Consider the following 22009-nt stretch of genomic DNA (forward strand, 5'->3'; position numbering starts at 1 on the left):
AGGATGCAAGAATATTTTAAATCTTGTGCAAATCACTATTGTCAAGATCAAAAGTAATCTGTGCACATGACACAGCAGGAAAAATAGCTTGCCGTTTTACTTATAGGACATTTAAAATATGTTCTTAAAATTACATATTCATAAATGCTTTATAGTATATAACATTAAATGTATTTTGATAAAAATATTTGTGTATATGTATAATGGTGCTTATAATGTAGATGATGAATTAAAACTTTGTGTTTCATAGCTTCTGTGGCGGAGAACACATGAAGATCTTAAGTGTGGTTAACGGCACAGACACTCTTCCTGTTCAGTATGTGATGTGTTCTGTGAGCTCCTGTTTCTTGCACTTGTTTAATATTTGATTACTTAAATGTGTTCAGTGAACAGAGGAAAATCATAGAGCAAATGTTAGACTGCATGCTCTCCAGAGAAAGAGAGGCCATTATCTGATCATGGTAAATATAGACTTGTATTTGAGAGACCATAAACATTTAAGAACAGTGAGTATTCCCTATGACATGTACTGACTTCATGTTCAGTGCCTTCTGCCACATTACCCCCATACAGTTCTATTAGTCTGTGGTTCTGCTAATTTAATTGTGCTTTTCTTGTTATTAACCTACTTGCTGTTACTAAAATTAACCTTTAATGGACATCAACTCCACACACATAAAAATTCATGCAACTTACACTGTTTCTCTTTAACAAAGGTTTAACAGTTTTGTCATGAGTCAGTCACTAATCGTATGGCTCAGATTTCTTCAGACAGGTTTCTCTCTTGTTTAATAAACCAGTTTTCTTTAAAATGAACATTTGAATTTACTGCAGTGTTGACTAGCTTTTTGGCAGTTTTTGTTAGTGCACAGAAAAGTAACTTCTTAGTTTGAAGTTAGTTAACTCAGTTTTACCACTTTTCATTCAAATATGAGAAAAGAGCAGGAATTGGAATATCAGGAGAATGACTTCCTCTTCTTATCACTTCAGCATAAAAATAATAACTAGGTCTGCTAGTCCTGAAATCTAGGAGAGTGAGAAACAGTAATTTCTTTTCACCAATATCAAACATTGTTCTTTGTTTTCATTATAATTAATTTTAAATCTTAAATTCTTAATTTTAATGAACAACAAAAAACCCATGAAAGATGGAAAAATCTAGCCAGCATTATTTAATGTTAATGACAGTTTTGAAAAATTTCAAGTGAGTAATAAGGCAGCCAAACAGAATAATAGTGAGAATATAAGGGAGCAAAGGAATAGTTTACTAAAAACAAAGTTTTAATTATTTAATTATTACTAAATACAAAATCTAATTCACATAAGATTCTGAGAAATTCAGGACTGCATGCATAAATTTATTTAGATAGTGTATCATAACAATTTGCCATTATTAAATTTATTAACTGTGATTTGGGAAAATGAAGGTGCAAAACAAGTTTAGTGTTGGTACTAAATCAGGGTTTTCTGCTGGATGAAATATATCATTAAAGCTGATAATCCTGAACAGCCTGCCTTGATTCTCTATAGCAGATGTACAATTTGATTTCTTCATCGAGTCCTGCCTGCAAAGAAGCAGGCAATTGTAACTTAGGTATCATGATGATTTAATGTTCCTAGCTAGTCTGCTGGGACTATTGTCTGCAGCTTGTGTTACCACATAGCTCTTCAGTTTTGTGTAGTCTAACTACTATTTTCATGACATGTTCACCCTCAATCTAAAGAGACAAAGTTTAGAAGTGTTAACTGAATATGGATAATTTCTGTTAATGCTTTTAGTACTTTTAGTAGTATTGATTCCACAGTGAAAGTTCTCAAAATATGTATTTCATCACAAAAGCAAGAGTAGTTTTGTATAGCTGTAGAAAACAAATCTAATAAAGGAGAAAATGATGTCATTGTGTGTTCGTCATTTAGTGCAGAACTGCACTTGAAACAACCTGAGTACTGTTTTCTTAAGCTGATATATTAGAAGCTGGAAAACCTACTGATACATTTATTTTTGAAATATGTAAGTGCAGTGCTGTTTGGAATGGCAGGCTATTTAAAGTTCCTGAATAACTTCTGAGGAAATGTTCTGAAAGCAGTTAAAGAAAACAGTTAATGAACATAGCAGTACATTAAGAAAAAGGGGGAGGGAAAAGGTCAAAGTTTGTTTAGTAGATTTTTTTTGCTTTCGTTTGAACACTACAATTCCAATTTTTATATGATTTCTCTGTACAAAGACTGGAGTTATGAAGCTGTTAAGGTCAGAAGGTGAAGGAAAATCAAGGAAAGCTGAGGATAAAAACTCTTCAGTGCACTGAGGAAGAAGCGCTGTACTCCCAAGTATATCTGTAAAGTATTTTTTTTTTTTTTAAAGTAAATTTTATAACTTTTAGGACTGGAAGTTGTTGTTTCCTGGGGTGATTGTTAAACTCAGTAAACTCTTGGGGTTTTTTCTTGTTGTTTTTTTGGTTTATTACTTTCTGATTCACCTTTCAGTTCCCTTTATGCTTTTTAGCAATGTTTGTGATGGAATCTCCACAGAATAGTTGGTTGCAAAGTCTGCTAAAATGAGACTAATTTTCAGATTATTTTCTTTGAGTTTTGGAGAAGTTTGTGTCAATATTTTACCTCTGTTTATGTAGATGGAAATGACAGTAAGGTTGGAGACTGCAAAAACATTATGACTTGCAAAAATATAAATTGCATTTCATATTAGCAAAAGGTTCAGGAAACAATATTTGTTTACTGAGCAAGTGATTTTAGGCATTTATGAATTTTTCAATGTAAAAAATTTAAACCTTGTAATGGAAGCTGTTCAGAATCCAGCCATATAGTCTACAAGTAGTTTTCCGATAAAGATCTCTAGAAGATGATGTCTTGCAATAAATCTGAAGTGACTTGTAAGATGCTGATAAGCATTAAGGTAGTTTCTTATATCAGGTTATTCGCTGTTCTGAACGCCAAGTCAGGTATGATAATGAACTACTGTTTTTTCAAGATCATGCATATTTTTACTGGTCCTCTCTCAGAAAACAACAGAATTTTTGTCTCCTGCCTAGAATACCTCTCAAGTTAAAATACTTTATGAGCTATGCTGTTTTTCTATGTGTTTGTTCTTTGTGGATAAAAAGTTAAATTACGTTTTTACTTTTTTAATTGGTGGATATGTAGTATACATGTTTCACCAAGAATTTAATAACGTATTACATATTTTTGTAATATTTTTTTTTCTGGGGTGTATGCATAATGACAAATTTGCTATCTGCTTTGCAGTGATCAGCAGCCAATATATGTGTCTTGGCATTTATATTCATTGCTTGATATGGGGTGGAATTTATGTTCAAAATGTCTTATGTTCTTTAGATTTCTGAAAAAAACTCTCAGAATAATGCTTTCTTTTTAGCTGCTTCTTGCTTAATGACTAGATGGGACTGTGCTTTGCAAGGCCTTTTGAGGTAGTGGGGAGAGCATGTTTTGAAAGTAGAGAGCCAGGACTATTTCAAGTAACTTTTGCCTTTGGCCCACCCAACTCTTCTCATGATTTGTGAGAAAACCACAGTGTTGGTGTTGGTGGTTTGGTTGGTGTCGATGGTGGTGGTTTGGTTGGTGTTGGTTTTTAATTATCTTTTTTGTGTGCTACTCAAATTAAAGAGTATGTATCTTCGTGACTGAAAAGCATCCTTCAGTTACCACACATCTCTTCAAAGGTATATCACATTAAATCCCTTTCAGAGGAGGGACTGTAGATTGCTTGACTCTTGTCTTATGGAGTAATGCTGAAGTGGCTGTGGTCCACAGTTTTCTAACAAGAGAAACTAAAATTCCTTGGGACCTTTGTTGTAAATTTTTCATGTGGATGACAGTATCACCTTTCTGTCACTCTAGATCAAACTCTTAGTCTTGCATACTTCCCTTAGTCTCCTTCTGCATTCACATTGTCCTTTCATCTACATCTGTTTCCTCAACTTCAAGCTTCCCATTTCCTAAGTTTTTTCCGCTCCTATATTTGTAACACACAAGCTACACTACTTCCTTGGTTATGTCCAGAAAACGTGTTTATCTCTATTTTTCTTTTGAGCTGCATCCATCCTTTGTCTGGCTAGTAGCTACAGTACCAGAAAAAAATTTTGGAAGCAAGATCTGCTGTTGTAGCTACAATGTAGGTAAATGAATGTGGCTATATTTTGTCATCCCTCATTATGCTGGTGCTTTTCTTCCAGTTCAGAAAAGTGCACAATGTGGCATTATAATCAGCAATAGCATGTGTTCACTCTCTGTGGCCTCATACTCAACCCAGGCTACAGTCTGTCTTTACCACTCCATCCCTGTCACATGATATCCCGTGCTTGAAGTGTGTTGGTAAAGAATGTGAAAAAGTTAGAGAACACATAATGGCAAACAAATCACAGATTAACCACCACAATTTAACCAGATTTTGTGAACTGCTTGACTTCTCCAGGTCACCAAGTGGGGTGATTCCACGTTTTAAGTGTACTATCTGAAATACCAGTCTCTGCTGTACACTGGGCTGTATGAGTATTTCAGCTGAAAACCAGTTATCTGAGCTAACTCTCATGGGTTACCTGAAAATCTCTGTCTGCTGTGACTGCTTTTTTCTGTTTAGAGAAAGCTTCTTAACAGAGGCAAAACTATGAAGCTTGTAAGTGTTAGGGTGGTGGGATTCAGTCAGCTGAAGTGAATTGAGCAGTTTCTTGAGTGTGCAATGAAGCTGATGCTCAAGTGAGTTGGACTTGGATCCTCCACAGAAGGAGAAAGAAGCCCACATTGGCAGGCCCGTAATCAGAACTGAAAAATTCTTATCTTTTTGTTGGATTGAGACCAGTCTGAAAGAATGGCTGTCAGGTTCTCACTTTAAACCTCATGCAAAGTTTCAGAGTATCTGAGGAAACTGACTGCATGAAGTGGTTTCCCAGAACTGCTGCTGTTTAGACCCCTTGTGCCCAGGTTGAAATGTTGCATGTTTGTATTCAAATAGAATATAGATGAATAGAATGAGACGAACGATAGAAGTCTGTGCTCTGTATGCAGATAATACAATACTTGCTTAACTGGGGAAAACACTAGAGAAATTTTTTTTGTCTCCTTAACTTTTCTGTATTGTTTAACTGTTTTAAAAGTAGTTTTAAACTAAAGAGAACAATAAAAAGTCTGTTACAGTGATGCAGTACTTATTTCATTATGTTTTGATTAGTTAGATGATCTTTGTTGTATAAACATTTCTGCTTCTTATCAGATATTTGTAGTATCATCAGTATCTAAGGCCCGGACTTAATGACTTTGGGATAGGACTGTCACAGAGTCAGTCCTACCTTAAAACATTTTTAAACAAGCTAATTTTTTAAGTGTCATTTTTTTGTACTACAGCATAAAATAAACATTTCAGTTTGTTCCAGACATTCAGAAATGTCTCAGTTATACTGCTGATAATGGTTTTGCTACTTAAATAGGAAGGGAAGAGTTCATAAGCAGAAGAACGAAATAAAATTCATGCTCTATTTGTTATATTAAGGAGATCATAATATGATGCTTTCTATTGCCTTCTTTTCTGTATAATAATAAAATGCACAATAAGTGTTATTATTTGCTTGTACTACTATTCTTGTTCTGTTTCCCTAGGCTGATACTTTACAGCAATGCTTTCTCTGTTTAATTAAAAAATGTAGTGCATTCTACATTACACTTCACATGTAAAGTAATAATTAAAAAGTTGACTGTTTCCACATTTTAAAATGGAATAGTATGTGCAATATTGCCATTTATTTAAAATACATAAAAATAACTTCAAATCTCACTTATCAGATCTTGTAAAGTATTGGAAATCACTCAGTTCACTGATGGTATCTGTTCAGAGAGCTCATTTGCTCTATCTCATAAGTACTTTAAAAGTATTAGAACTAAATCCTTCCCAGCAGTCAAAGGAACATAGGCACATAGAAAGTTTGTGAAATCTGTATCTGCTGAACAGTCTTCTTTTCCTACTCTTGCAAGGCATTCATGTTTTGGAGCAGGGGGAACACATGTAGCTTCATCTTTCTTAAAGAAACTACTAGCTTCTCTACTGTATATGATTGGTACATATTGGAGTGCTTTTGGTTTTGGGGAGCACACCTCAGCCAGCAGAGAGCATGCTTTTCAATTTAACGTGTGGTAGCCAAATGGTCCTTGGTTTCTTGAATGAGTCCAGCATTAAACATTAGGTTGGAATCTGTTCCATGTGTGTTTGGCACAGTGATTTCTTAGGTCACCTACACAAGATGAATAAAAATTCTCAATTTCCATCTAACCCCTCAATATAGATAATGTCTGTCTATCTATGTATGTGTATCTCAGCTTTGCAAACAGAAACTTAGTTATATCCAGATACGTCCAGTTCTCACACAGTCAGTTGCCAGTAAACTCAGAGATCAGGTGACAAAACTTTAAGTGTTCCTATGTTCTGATTTAATATATACACAAAAGATAGCACCGGGGTTTTGTTTGTTCTTTTTATAACCTGATGATGATGAGAACTTTTAGATCTTCTGACAGAAACATAGGAATAGCAAGTCGACTCTTTTTTCCTGGCAGCTCTACCTCTATTGTCCTGAGGGAAAGGGAAGAATGGATAGCTCATAATTTGCCACCTAGGCTATTTACTTCTTGCATTTTTCTCCATATAGCATGTATTATCTGTTTTGTAATGATTCTTTTTTCTTGTCTTTCCATGCTTATTAAATCCTTTGCAAATGGCTCTTTAGCATAAGTGAAGAGTGTATCAGTAACATGGCATTTCAGATAAAGCTTGTTACCTTAACAGGACATTTTGCTTGAGAAAACATTATACATGGTATTCTGTGATTATTTTTTGTTTGTTTGTTTTAGGCAATTATACTTTTAACTGAACTCATCAGGGAGAACTTCAGAAACAGCAAACTGAAACAATGTTTTCTACCGGCACTTGGGGAGCTTCTTTACCTCATAGCCAGTGAGGTAAGACTGTCAAGGGATCCTTACAAATTTAACAAATGTGAAAAAAATTTCCCATGGAAAAGTAGACAAAAAAGCAAATTACTTTCTCATTTGTATCCTCAACAGTTTCCTTGTGTGTTCTGTGATACTTTTTGTGCTGTAAGAAACATGTTAGTCCAATCCTGTACTTCATCTGAGATTGATTAAATTGTATTCTTCAAGTATCAACCTGAAGTAACTAGTTTTAACTTCATAAAACAATTTAGTCAATCACCATAATGACTGCTGGCCTCCAGGTGGCAGATCTAAGGGTAGAACATCTTAGCTAGAGACTTTGACTAAATAGGGTGTATCAGGACAGCCTATGATATTAGTAAATTAATATATCTGGTCCATATTAGATCTTATCCCGGCATGGTTGAATTCACAACTCGGTGGGAAAGGAAATGGAATGATCCTGACTAATTTCAAATGGAATTACAGTGATTCCTGGCTAGAATTGATTTAAACCTTCAGTCTAGAAATAGTAGGTTCACATTAAAAATAAATGAGCAATTTGTAGAAAAGAAATACTGTCAATAGTAGGAACTGAAGATGACAGCTGCTCTAAACCCTCACCTTTCTTTTTCCTTACTCAAAAAGTAAAATACTTTCTTTTACTCACTAGAAATGAAGGTGACTTCAAAGAGCAAAGGCGTAGCCCTAGCTTCTCTAGAGCCTTTGTATTAGCTACATAATCTATTTACTCTGAATGCTATCATGTTAGTTTAGTCTGTGAGGTCACTTGATAAAGGAATGAAAGTACCATCTATATTTTGGCTTACTGTAGTTATGGCTTTGTACTGAACTTAAGTGTTTTATTGTCAACATCCTGTAGTTCCTTTGCAATGTTCCGAAAGATTTAGTGGTTGCCTTGTATTTTGTAGGTTAGCAAGCATCGTCCTTTTTTTGGTTAGACAGCTGCCAAATTTGTCAAACACCCAGAGACTCACAGAACTTGTTCTTACACTGAGAAATTATATTATGTAAAATACATCCACAGTCACAGTATATTTCTATGTTTAATACTTTCTCAGTTTTCCTTGAGAGAGAAAAATTGTATTTAGCATCATCAGACAGATTGCAAACTATGTATTTTAACCATTAATAAAAACAAATAAAGTTAAAATTCCAACTTGAAAATTATATTTGGCAAGAGTATTTTACACTGCTTGATTTTATTTTGAAATTAAACTTAAATGGTTGAAACAATTCTGTTTTCACTGGCTCTGTAACAGCAAAATGATTTACATCCACTGACCCTACTAGATCTTTTTCCTTCTGAAAATGTGAATTGAAAAAATTTTGAGACTGTTTGATTTATGAGCATCACAATGTTTGAAGCATGATAACTTGTATTTAAATGGCAACTCTTTCGTGTTTCAGGAAGATGTATAGTAACGGATTGCACTGCTTTGAGTCATAGCTAAGTAATTATTAGAGAATAGGAAGAAATATTTGGAACTACTGTACATGTATGAACTTAATGTACTGTGTCTTGGTAAAACTTCAAGAATACCAGTGTGATTTGTATGCTTTGAGACACTTCTTTTAACATTTCTTTTTTTAGAAAAGTCTTTATAAAGCTTTTAATTTCTCTATTCTGTACCTACTTGATCTCAAAATACTGTACTGTTGTAGGCATTTTGTTGCTCATTCAGCTGCTAACAGTAGTATTGAATGACCTTGCACGATCACATACCAACCCAGCGGTAGTATAACAAGATGAAACAAGAACATTTATTCCCAGTCTGTATCTTTAAACAGCAAAGTTTTATGCCTTGACTAATTTAAGAAAAAAAAGTCATAACTGCATCTAATTTATTAAGAAATGCCCACAAAATATTTTATTCCTTGTTTTCTTTCATTTTGCTCTTCAGACTACTTGATTGTTTTATCAAGCTGTTAAATATTTTTTATTTAAAATGTAAGTTTTTGGGGACATGGCTGATTTTATTTATTTATTCATTCTCTTTGTTGTTTTGCTAAGTGTTTCTAGGCCCAACCACAATATTAATATTAAATAATGATAAAGATTATTTCTTTTTTTATATGAATATTTGGTAAAATATAGACTATCAAACATTTAAAATCAAATGCAGCATGAATCGCTACCTTAACTACAGGCTTACTGTTTGTACTTCTGTGGCTTAAAAATACTATGAAAAAGTAGAGGTAAGCATAACGGTCCTCTGCAATCCTAAACTCTGATATTGTGTCTGTGCCTGCATATGAGATCACAGTAGTAAGACCTTATGCTCCATCTCTGCATTTTTCTTCCAAAATGAAGCCAAGAGCAATTCACAAGTAGCATGAGCAGACCCCAGGGAAGATGTTCTGTTACTCTTGAGCAAATTGCCTTCAGGGAAAACTTTTAAGTTCTATGTAATATTTCTACTCATTTTGTGCTGTTTGTGTTATTAAGGTGCAGAACCTAAAATTTAACCAAAATCAACATAGGCTGTAAGCAAAAAGTAGGAAGAATCCCCATTGTTTGGCTATATATTTAAATTTATTAAACGTCAAATTTTATAGGTGTGTTTAAGAATGGTGCTAAGTTCATACACCTTTTGCTTTTTTTATTTCTAAGTAGAGACTAAGCCTTACAGAAAGTCATTAATCAGTCTGAATAATGGAAGAATAATTTATACTTCAGGACTGTACAGTTTCTTAAGGCTTTTTATTTTACAGTACATTTAATATGTATGGTTGCAGAAAAACCTGACACAATTTCTGATTAAATCAGATTATTAAAATGAGAAGCAGATTCATGCTACTTCCAATATAGGCTTTTTTAACTCTGTCTTGACTTCTAGTCTTGTCCTGCCTTTTCCAGGTAGAGCAGGTTCCACTCTTGACTGTTAGAAAGTAACCTACCATCCCTCTTTGAAATTTGGGCTGCATTTTCTTGAAACTCATATGCTAAGCCGTGGAAGGCAGACTCTGGTTAAATGTCAACACGTTTTTACACTGATAAGATGAAGGAGGTGGAATGTAGTAGGTTTGATGTCTCTGTTGGGTGTCAAACCACTCTTATTCTTACTATCTGTTTACTTCCAAGGAAAATTGTTCCATACATCCTAATGCAAAGTTAGCAGAAATAAAGCTTAAAAAAATGGGACATTTAACAAACTCATTTTCTCTATTGATACATGTTGCAAATAAAGTTTTATTTTCAGTACAGAAGGAAAATGAAATTTGTCAAGGCAATTAGGTGATAGTCTTCCCTGCTAATGTGCTATACTTTAATTAACTGCCTGACATTATCACATCATATACGTTGAATTAGTGTGAGCCACTCAGAAATCAGGAAACTTAGAAAGTATAATTTGGTTCTGCACCATTAACCTCCACCTTGCCCATCCTATGGTTTCTTTATTAGGGACACTTAATTATAATACTAAAAAGAATATGCTGGTATAACTAAGAGAGTTCAAGAAATGTATAGTATCTGCAGAAACTGTTGCTTGTCATCCTTTGTCTACTTACTAAGACAAGCTACACATTGCTTTCATGGCCTATCAACTTCACAACATCCAATGGCTATTATTTCTCACTTTCTTTTCCAAAAGAGGCTTTTTTTTTTTTCTTTCAGTTGCTAATATCTCTGTTACTAGCCTAGACACGGAGATTGTTTTAGTTAAATCTTAAGGATACCCAAGTGTCTTCTTTTAAACTAGAAGTTTTACAATAGGCTACTGTGGGGGAAGGAACGTGGGGGGAAGTGGAGTTTATTAACTTCTAATGGAAGAATCAAACCCCTGATTCAACTAGCAGTGAATCAGTGCAGTGTCTCTAACAGGGCGATTTCAAGGAAATAATACATGAAGATCTTGGAACAGTGTTGGTTGGTATGTACTGAAGGCTATACCGTACAGTAATTGTTCTTAAACGGTTTGTATCTCTTTGTATGACTTGGAATACTCTTTTTCCAAAGTAAGCTTATTTTTTGTTTAGTTGCCAGACAGAATTAATTTAGTTTGTTTGGTAGAATTAAGTCACATTGAAAGAGAAGCACTACTGCTATTAATAACCACTTATCTCTTTCTGAAGAGATTAAAATGATTGAGAGGAATGCCAGGATATATTTGTGTGTGTGTGTGTGAATCAGGAATTAATGAAATCCGGAAATACAAGGGCAAATACTGTAGTGGATTTTGGAGACTATTTAAATAAAGGTAATAAAATACAAATTTCTGTGCTCCAAATGAAATAACAGTAAATAGCAATACTGCCCTAGAATTTAATATACTTTGCATATGTTGATTTGAAATGTGTATAATATGATCCCTGTTAAGAATCTGTTACCCATTTTTATGTGACTGAGATTATTGTGATTTTTTTTTTTATTTAATCATATGTGCCATTGACTTCATTTCAGGAGGAAAAAAGGGAGCACCCCAGAGAATGCTGGGTTGTTCCCTCGGCTGCTTACACTGTGCTAATGAGGTGTCTTCGGGAAGGGGTAAGGCTCTTTCATTGTCCTCAATAGAAATTCTCCACTGTAATAACCCTTTAGGCATTGTGTGAGGATTGTAGCCTGCAGCACTGCAGTCCGTTGTCAGCTAAGAATTGCTCTTGCATTTAAATAATCATGATAAGACCATGACCTAAGCAGGAGATTAATGCAAAAATGTAGCGTTGTTCTCTGTACATTCAACATTTATGTATTGTTGCTTGTTTTTTTGGAAATGGGATGGTATATATAAATTACTGTTGATAAATGTGGATTTTATTAATGCAGTGGCTTTCTCTTGAGAAATATTCTGACAGTTTGTACTGTCCTCTTGCAATCTGATTTTCGTGCATCTTCCATAAATCTTTGAGCAAGATTTACATTCTATTTTGAAGTGGCTGATACACAGGTTTTGAAAACTGCATTGTTATCTTACTGGGTTGTTAACATTCTTTCAAGGCCAAAAAGTAGTAATTAGTTTTATTCTCATACATGTGCTGTGCTGTATTCCTCATTTTTCTTGGTGATGACTTAGCTGTGTTAGAAGGGAAGAAAAACATGCATATAGTTCCAATTTGTAAAATGAAAAAAGATTGAGTTTGAGGGTTTACATTTACATTTGTATGAGAGCACTTGACTTTATTTTTGCCTGAGGCAAAGCTGAAGGCAGAAAACATGTCAGAGGTTGCTGGGGGGAGGAAAGCAAGAAAAATACCTTTTTCTTTTCCCTTCTTTTTTTTGAGATCTTTATTGCCTACAGCTTGTGATTAATAGAGGAAGAGTCTATATGCATTTTAACATCTTCAAACCTTCAGGTGATCAAGAACACACAACTGTGTGTGTATTGTGGACTCTTTCCAGCTCATAATTAGAATAAGATGTCATTCTAAGGCACATTAGTGAAGCTATTAAATTATAAATTTAGTAATGGAGGACTTGCCATTTCTGAATATTCAGTGTACAGAAACTAAATCGAGACATTCATAAGACATTAATTTATTCCTATAGAATAAAATCACTTCTTAGTCCTGAAACATGTCAAATTTTACTTAATAATTGCTCTTAGTGTATTTTTCTTGAAAAAAATTAACACAAAATAGAAATACATTTCCCATGCAGTACTTTGAATTAGATTTAATTAAGTGTAAATTTAGAGTTATGCCTAGGCTAACCAAGTACAGCTGTGCATTTCTACAGTTTCTGTTTGTGAAGATGCCTGAGGTTTGTAATGGAATTTTAAGTATTTGTGCTTGTTTGTGTGAGTACAGTGCAAATATACTATTACAAATTGCTCTGCCTCAGTTGTAGCAGCTCAACTTTCCAGAACAGCACCACGTGAAGAATTTAAAATGCCCATAAATATGTAAAGTACATAAACATATGGAAATGGAGAAACTTAACACCCACTATTATTAACTTCTACAATTTCTTTTGCTACTGTTTTCCTCCAGTCTTGCAGCAATCCTCTTCTTATTCTCCATAACTTTACCAGCCACCCATCTTTCTTGGAAATGATGTTTCAGCATCTAAAACTAGATGGTTAAAATAATATTATTGTTAGACATCTGTTTGCAAGAGATTTTTTAAGGAAAGAATAATCAGATATAAAACAAGTTTTTGTGCCAGATGTTTTAGATGTAGAGGTGGAGGAGGAATGAACAAAGATGGAAAAACAGAGAGAGAAAGATTTTCAAGTATTCAATTCAATTTGTGCTGTCACCTTTGCATATTTGTTTCAAAGCTTGTAAAAGTAGGACTACTGAAGTAGATGCATTCAGGATGATAGTATATCAGTCTCTTCAGTTTATCACATTATTTAGTGAGAAAGTAGGTCTCAATCTTAAGCAGTAAAAGTTACACAAAAAATGTGCTTAATGAATTTTTATGAAAAGATCTGTGTGGTGTTGTCAGACTGACTTCAAATATAACCATGTGTCTTAGAGATTAATTTTTAAAAAATATTTTAAGCTATAAAACTAGAATACTTTAGGATGGAATGGACCTCTGGAGGTCATCTAATTAAACTTCCTTCTCAAAGCAGGTCTAAACAGATCAGATTGCTCAGGGACATGTCTATTTCACTCTTTAATGTCTCTAAGAATGGCAGTCCCACAACTGGGCAATGCCTGGACTACCCTCTTAGAAATAGTTTTTCCTTGTATGATTGGAGTTTCCCATGTCGCAACTTGGGGCCATTGCTTCTTCTCCTATGGCTGTGAACCTCTGAGAAAAATTTATCTCCAACCTCTCTTTGTCCTTTGATCAGGTAGTTGTAGACAGCAGTAAGATCTTCCCTGAACCTTCTTTTCTCAAGGCTTGGCAGCTGGTTCGGCCTTTCCTTGTATGTCATATGCTCCAACCCCCTGACCAACCTGATTCCTTTCTATGATGGGGACACAACTGGTGCTGTGGACAAGGGAGGGCACTGGATGTTGTATGCCTTGACTTTAGGAAGGCCTTGGACACGCTCTCCCATACTCCCCTTATCAGCAAATCGGTAAGGTACAGACTGTTTAAATGGAAGATAGAAGGTGGGCAGGAAAATTCACTCAAGTGATCAGTGGTGCGAAGTCCAACTGGTAGCCAATAACTAGCAGTGTCCCTCAGAGACCGTTACTGTAATGTCTTCAGTAATGACCAGAGTGACCAACTGGAGTGTATTCTCCAGCTGTATAACACCGAATTAGTGGGAGGAGCAGCATCAATATGCTGGATGTCAGGGCTGCTAGTCAGGAGTAGGACAGACTGGAAAAATGGGCTGCTGAGAATGTCATGAAGCTCCACACAAGTGAGAGCAAGGCCTTGCTTCTGGGGTGGAATAGCCTCCTGCGACAGTACAAGCTCACTAGGAAGCAGCTCTGCAGAAAAGGACTTGGAGGGTTACCAATCAATGAAGAGTTGAATGTGAGCCCGCAGTGTGCCCTAGCAGAGAAGAAGCACTACGGCAACATGGGCTGTATTAGCAAGAGAGTAGCCAGCAGGTTCAGGGAAGTGATTCTTCCCCTCTGTGTAGCAATAATCAGACTGCATCTGGAGTGCTGTGTTCAGTTTTGGGCTTCCCAGTACAAGAAAGATCTTGACATTTGGGAGTCCAGCATAGTGCTACCAAGGTAACTGGAAGAAAAATACCTAGTGTTCAGAATCGCTTCTTAATTGATTGCCAGATTTGTTATATTAAAGAGCATGTTTAATGTTTTCTAGTTATGTTCATATATTCTTTTTCACAGAGAATAAAATACGAACTATGACCATATGTAAAGAAAATCAAGTGCCTTCAATCTTTTGGTTTATAAGGGTAAGCAAATCCTAAGAAAAAATGAGCTTGGACCTTCTGGAGATTTTGTGGTCTGGCCTTCTGTTAAAACAATGCCAGCTTCTAGTTGCATTCAACATCAAAGTTACATGAGGTTCCTCAGGGCTTTATGTACTTAAGCTTCAAGTAACTCCAAGGATGGTTATTCTGTAAGCTCTCTGCCTATTTCAGTGTTAGACCGCTATCATGGTGAAGAATATTTTTCCTTATATCTAATGGGGATTTCCCTTGCTGTAGCTTGTGTCTTTTTCCTCCTGACCTTTTACTGGTACCTCCAGAAAGAGTCTTGCACCATCTTCTTTAACTGTCTGTGAGGTGTTGGAAAACATCTCTCTTACACTGTCGTTAATCATCATGTGCACCTGACCCTCAGTCATCTTGGTGGACCTCCTCTGGACTAACTGGCATATGTCAAAGCCCAGCTTACAACGGGTAACTAAGCTGGGACACAGTAGGCCAGATAGTCTCATGTTTCAGAATATAAGTGAAAAAACACCTTCCTTGGTCAGCTGGCTGCTTGGTATGTGTGCAGCCCAGTATGCAGTTAACCTTTGCTGCCATAAGGGAACACTGCCGGTTTGTGTTCAACCCGTTCTGTTAAATATTCAGGTCCATCTCTGCCCCTCTGCTTTGTAGGAGTTATTCCATCCTGGGTGTAAGACTTCGCATTTGACTTTTGTGAATGTCAGGAGGTTTCTGTCTGACCATTTCTCCAGCTGTGTGGTGGACTAACATTCCGTTGGTTCAACCATTTGCTCTGAGCTTGTGCCATCTGTGAACATGCTATGATTAACAGTATCAGCCCCAATACTGACCCTTGATAGCACCAGCTCACACAAGCTTAACTTTGTACTGCTGATCACAACGCTTTGAGTCTGGTGGTCCAACCAGCTTTCTGTATACCTTGTAGTCCTCTTCAGTCCACACCTTTGCTATTTGGGTAGGTAACGGAAACCATCTGGAGAGCCTTGTTAAAGCTGAAGTAAATGAAAGCCACTGCTTTCTGTTAGTCCACTGGGCCAGTCAACTTGTAATTGAAGCTTGTCATGTTGGTCAGGTGGGTTCACTCTTGATAAATCTGTTCTAAATGTTACCATTCATCTTGCCCTTCACATACCTGCAAATAGCTGCCAGGAAAATTTGCTCTGTAATTTTTCCAGGGACAGAAATAGGAATTCCTTTTCTTGCCTTTTGGAAGGTGACCATGCCCTTTGTCCCCTGCCAGCAGTCAACAGGACTCTGATCACCACAAACTTTTGAAGATGTGTGCTCCTTCACAAAAATGCCAGCTGGCTTCTTCAGCACATCTAGTTACATCCTTTCTGGTTCAATGGACTTACGCGTGTCTGGTTTGCTCAAGTGTCCGCTGCCTCTGTCTTCCTGTCCTGTAGGTATATTTTACTCCCCCAGATTTTGCTGTTTGGCCCATGGGCATGGAATGCCTGTGAGCAGTAAAGACGGAGGCAGAGAAGGAAGGCACTGAGCTCCTGAGCCTTTCCTGTGTCCTTTGGCCCCACCTTGTTCAGCAGTGAACTCAGTTTTCTTCAGTTCTATTTTTATTACTGATATACCAACAGAAACTGTTGCTTTTTGAACCTTTCTGAATTTCAAATCAGTGTTCTTTTCTGCTAACCTAATACGCTGGCTCTAATGTGTTGTGGGTTTTGTTTGGGTTGGGTTCTTGTTTGGCTTTTTTTTTTTTTTTTTTGAGTCAATTTTACATCACTCTGTGCCTGCTACCAGAGCTGCTTTGTCCAGGCAGTGAGTGGCTCACAATGCTTAGTGAGTGATACAGAGGTGTGGTAGGGGAGCATGTGAATGACACTGTCCCCCTCCCCGCATCCTGCTGTGAAATAGCAGATAATAGAAATAGTTAAAACGAACAGTCTAGAATTTTTTAAGGTCTGACTTAAAACTAGTAAAGCACTGGATGTGAAAATCCTGAAGATACTGTCTAAATTTGTCTTCAGCGTGCTTAATGTTCTTTGACTGCAGCTTAAGATCTTAGCTGCTGTATTTCTTTGTTACCTTTGTAGCCTGTAATCAGCTATTTATTCAATAAATTTCCCTGATCTAACAATTTATTACATGGAAGTAAGCTTTGCATTCTTAATTAGAAATTAAGAAATCACAATCAAATTTAATTAAATCATAAGTTTATTTTATTTGTCCTAAGCTAATTTAATTAAATTTTATATCAGTGTGTTTTCTGAGATGAATATTTGCATATGATCTTGGTATTAATGAAAATGGCAAACTAAATTTATGTAATAAATCCTGAATTACCACTGTGTTAAGTATATGCATTGTAAATACTTTACTTGTAGCTTTTTATTGCCAGTTAAGAAGCTTTATTTGATGTATTTGATAAGGATTCAAGAAAATAAAACCAATTTATGTCATTCAGTACTGTTGTTTATATAGCTTTGAGTTTTGTAAGGTAAATTTGCTGTTCTTCAGTTTCATTATGAACTACTCTGGAGTTCTGCAAGATTCAGAGCAGAATTGCCCTCTGAAAAAGAACAGTAGAGCAGGAAGGAGTTTGAAATGTACGTGTGTCCCTTTTATTTGCTTATAAAGGAACACAATGTTCAGAAAATGCAGGTAGTGTCATTTCCACATACCTTCTATGCCTCAGAATCTAACAGTGACAAAAGATTAAGTACAGGTGAAAGGAGTTTTAGGATGGTGGAGTAGGGGATTGGGACAGCCTTTTATCTGTAGTGGATCACAAGTTCAGATTTCCTGCACTTCAGTGTTGTTAACATGAGATAGAAGGTGATATTCAACTCAGGCAAAGAAAAGGCATGTTCAATGATGTGTCAAAATAAGGAAATTGGTACACTCTTGTGTAAGTAAACGATAAGCCAAATTCTACATTTTTAGTCTTGGTATAACGTTGCAGTTTGTCAGAAGCCACGTAGTAAATATTACAATGTTTTCCAGCAACCGTTTCCAACAGTGACACATAATGCCTGTTCCAGGCATCTATATTCTTGTCTGTGTTCAACTTTTAAATACTTGTGTGCAGTCTCTAAGATAGCAGGGTCCAGATTTCTACAGCTAAAGTGTTCTTACAGTTGCAGTGTTACGCAGTCATGAAAGATACCTTCTGTTTCTGTTTTTTCTGTTATTAAATAAGAAAGGTTATTATGTAATATTAAATGCCTAATGCTAATATGGCTACCGTTTTCCTTTCATTCATTTTACCCAGTTTATTCAAAATTCCTTTGCTAAAGTTACCCTTGTTTACTTCACCCCAAATGTGTCATCCTATCTCTTATTTGAATCTACTCATTGACTTTGCATATATATTTTTGCTTTTTGTTATCACATTTAAGATTCAACTCAATCTTAAATGAAATCGCAGTTTTAGTTTCTGCTTTACATTTGCCTCTTCTCAGACTTACGTTCCAGTCAATTCTCTTACCTTTCTGCTTCCACTGTTTTCTCCCTTATGTTTGCCCCTCCCTTCCTTCAGATCCTCCTTTTACACATTTTTTTCTGATACGTGCTTAGAACCGTTAATCTTTCCCATATCTAAACTACTTTTTGATATCTTTTATAATTTTTCTTGTCTGATTTGGTCTGGATTATGTTGCTTTGACGAAGTCCTTCACTGAAACTAGACGGTGAGGTCAGAAACTGTGTGCAAGCCTCCTTTTAAGTCTTCCTGTGTGAAAGCAGAGGAACCACTGAAAAAGCTTCCAGGAGCTCGGTATATGTCCATTTCTGCTTACAAATGTAAATATAAGGTACACAATTCTGTACAATTTCAGTAATAATTTCACAGAACCTGGAAAAAACTATATATCGACAATACATTTGCATGGATAAATTAATATATACAGCTATAGCTAATTAGCTGTATCTGACTTTTAGAATGTGCATAATCCTCTCATTTTAAAGCATGGCACCTGGAGAATGTATCTGAATCAGTAAATGGGTAATGGGGTTACAAAGGATAATTTTCTGTCTCTTGGATGTGCAAGGTACTGTTTAAGCAAGATTTTTAATAAATTAGAGCTTGCCAGTGAACTATATAGTACACATTTCCCGCTTTCATATGGATTTCTTCCCTGATGAGGGAACAAGATACAAGTCTAATGGTTTTGGTTCTGAACTGATCAGAAATTTTAATAATAAAAGATAACTTTAAAAAATAATTACCAGTATTTAATATAAGGCAGTTGTTTTATAATGTATATTCTGAGCCAGAGCAGTTCATTTACAGTGAATTTAGAGGGGAGAGGAGAATTTGGAGGAGAGAATAAAATCATAACAATTTTCTCAGAGAGTATAGGACAGCCTATAGTATAAAAGTGATAGTCTGAATCATATGTATTCTTACTTTTATTTCTTCTTTAGGTATCAGTTTTCTAGTTTCTAGTTTACTGACAGGATTGCCTATAATATAAAAGTAAAGCTTTGAATCATACAGATTACCACCTCAATTTCTTCTTTAGACATCACGTTTTGTTAGGTTACTGACAGAACTGCCTGTGGTCTAATAGTAATGTTCTGAATCATACATGTTATCATTTTAATTTAGATACCAATTTTCTAGTCGACTGACAGAATTTTAAAACATTTTTCCACAAAAGGGATTTAAAATTTTTATTTCTGTATGTTCCTTCTTCTCTGTGCAGGCTTTATATTGCAAATTGTTACCAAATCAAGATTTAATTCTTATAATCATGGATGCTTATGATGATAAAACTTTACTTCGTTACATTATGTTTGTAGTTTCTTTTTATTCTGTCTTTTTAGATTAAAGGAATAAGTGTATGGAGATTGATTTAGAATAATGATGGAATACAGTGTAACTTCCTGAATCTTTCAGCTTTTCAAATGTTTATCAGTATTAAGCTTTTACTGAAGTGTGTGTCTCTGTACACAGTGTAATATAAAAAGATCATAAAGTATGTTGTGTTAACCTTTAAATGAAACTATGCTATTTTTAGGTAGTATGTTAGTTAGCATAGTGACTGTGTATCATCAGTGCCTCCAAAACTTCTAGTGCACTGTTAAGTTCTTAACAATCAATAAAAATATCCAGTAGGTTCAGTTATTTTAAAAAATGAAAGTAGATTTCTCGATGATGAAGATTTGTGCACGCGCACACACACACACACACACACCCAGTTGCAATGAAAGTCTTGATTAAAAGAAGTTCTCTTTTTTTAGTAGTTTACATGTATCTACCCTTTTGGTATTTGCTTTCTCACTCAGGGCTCATTTTCACTAAGCATCAATGACTTTTAACTGGAAACAGATACATATGCAAGTGTTCAACGTAACTGAAAATTAGAAGCTTTAAGTGCATTTTATAAAACCAGTTGAAATCTAAATCCAGTGAAAGTAGATGATGTGCTGCTTCTTGATACAGTTCTATTCATAGATTTAGATTTGATGCAATTCATGATATGGACAGAGGTTAAGCGTTACATGGAACGGTTTTACTCGTATCTTGAAGATTGGTTTCTGTTCACTAACATAGCTTATGTCCTGGTAACATGACAGAATGACTCCTTTAAGTAGAGGCCAAATACTAGTTAAAGTCACTCTTCCCTTCCAGACACCTAATTAGGCAGAAAATGGTACAAGTCTAGTTGCTTAGACAGTGCTCGGGAATAGATCCCAGAGGAGCTGAGATGGACAATCTCAGGGGACAGGAAATGGAATTTCTCTGACAGCCTCATTGAGTTTTGAGAGCACTGTGATGGTATACGACCTTTTTCTAGCCAAAGTAGCAGGACAATCTGGCACAGGGCATAACTCATCAGTAGCTGAAAGGAAATAAAGCACACCTTCAGGACCAAATTTTGTGAAGAAAAGCTGTCGTTGTGCCTGGAAATTTGTTAATGTTATAATAACTATTATCTGCTGCATAATGCTTTCATTATGATTTATTAATGGAAGTATAGTGCATTTATTGAGTGTTTCTGCCTGCTTAAGGTAGCAGTGGAGTCCCAGTTGGCATTCCTAGTAGTCACTTCATATATGAGAGATTTAACTTGACTATTAATAATTCAATTATTGATTCAATTTTAAATGCATATAGTCAGTTTAGTAAATCCATGTATTTTTACCTTAAATGTAGCAAAATAAAAAAAAGGACTTAAATTCAGAAGTATAATTCACAAAAACTGATTAAAAATTAAAATTATTTATAAGAGTTTTTTGAGAAAATTAATTTTGGTAAATATATATATGTATTTAGGTATAATAAATCAAAATGAAATGATATATTTCAGTAATAAAAGCTAAAATCAGAGAAGTCTAAATCGTCTTTGGTTTCATGGCTGTAAATGAGAAGGAATACCACAGAAACCAGTAGAGTTTTATAGAAGAGTGTAACTGGTTTAAATGGGAATTGACTTTGGTATTTCTTTTAAGTATTTGAGTAGAGCTGCAGTTCCTTGGGAGAACAGGAAGGATTAGCATGAAAATGATCAATGCAGATTTTTTTTAACAACTTTATACCAGAATTTTGAAATATTTCTACATCAGTGTCTATATTTTAGAATACCCAAGTCACCAGAAAGAAGAGTGGATATTGAATATATTTTTAATGAAGTATAAGTTCTCCCCTTCTGGAAGGCTTTTGTACTGCTTTTGAAAGGTTTCATTATCATTGCTCACAGTTGTTGGTAGTTCCAATTGTGAAGATAAATGTCAGAAATCCAAAGGTTAGTAGGATAATGTGGAGATTAGTTTAAGAAAGAAATCAATTAGATATTATGATGAATTATTTGTGAAGCCAGGCTATGAGGTAGACTTGACAAATTAAATTGGTTGTCCCTCTTATATTAAAATTCACTCTTGCTGAACTCAAGAATGCCATTTAAGACATTGTTGAAAGACTCCACTTATTCATAGTTAAAGATTGAGATAAGGTGAAGCAATGCACAGCCAAAAAGCCACCAGCAATGAATCTTCCAGTTCTGTTGAGGCAGACTCTGCTTTTAAGTGAAAGAATAAAAAAAAAACAAACAAAAAACCCACACCGAAAAAAACCCCACTAAAGAAAGGAGGTGAAGGGGAAAAGAGAGAGAAGTAGAGGCTCTGCTTTTAATTGGTCTGTGTTAAGTATAGCTTCCATTAGGGTCAGTAAGGGTTTCTTGAGAAAGAACTGCTGCCATGCATTGTTCATGATGTGCTGATGGCTCGTGACTATTCTTACCTGATGTTTTTTATTTCATGGAGACATTGTAGGATGAATAGTATTATGTAGATGTTAA

The 22009-nt window shown here is 35.3% G+C and overlaps 1 protein-coding gene across 3 annotated transcripts in view; it reads left to right on the top strand.

Moving 5' to 3' along the window:
• ULK4 (unc-51 like kinase 4) overlaps window positions 1-22009 on the top strand; it is a 249791-nt gene that overhangs the window by 42577 nt on the left and 185205 nt on the right. For all 3 annotated transcript variants that reach the window (XM_055803861.1, XM_055803863.1, XM_055803862.1), the window contains exons 18-19: window positions 6871-6978; window positions 11378-11461. In XM_055803861.1, the coding sequence (XP_055659836.1) occupies window positions 6871-6978; window positions 11378-11461 (192 nt within the window). The remainder of the gene's footprint in view (window positions 1-6870; window positions 6979-11377; window positions 11462-22009) is intronic.

Source organism: Falco peregrinus, chromosome 5, assembly GCF_023634155.1.
Source record: "Falco peregrinus isolate bFalPer1 chromosome 5, bFalPer1.pri, whole genome shotgun sequence".
NCBI classification, from domain to species: Eukaryota; Metazoa; Chordata; class Aves; order Falconiformes; family Falconidae; genus Falco; species Falco peregrinus.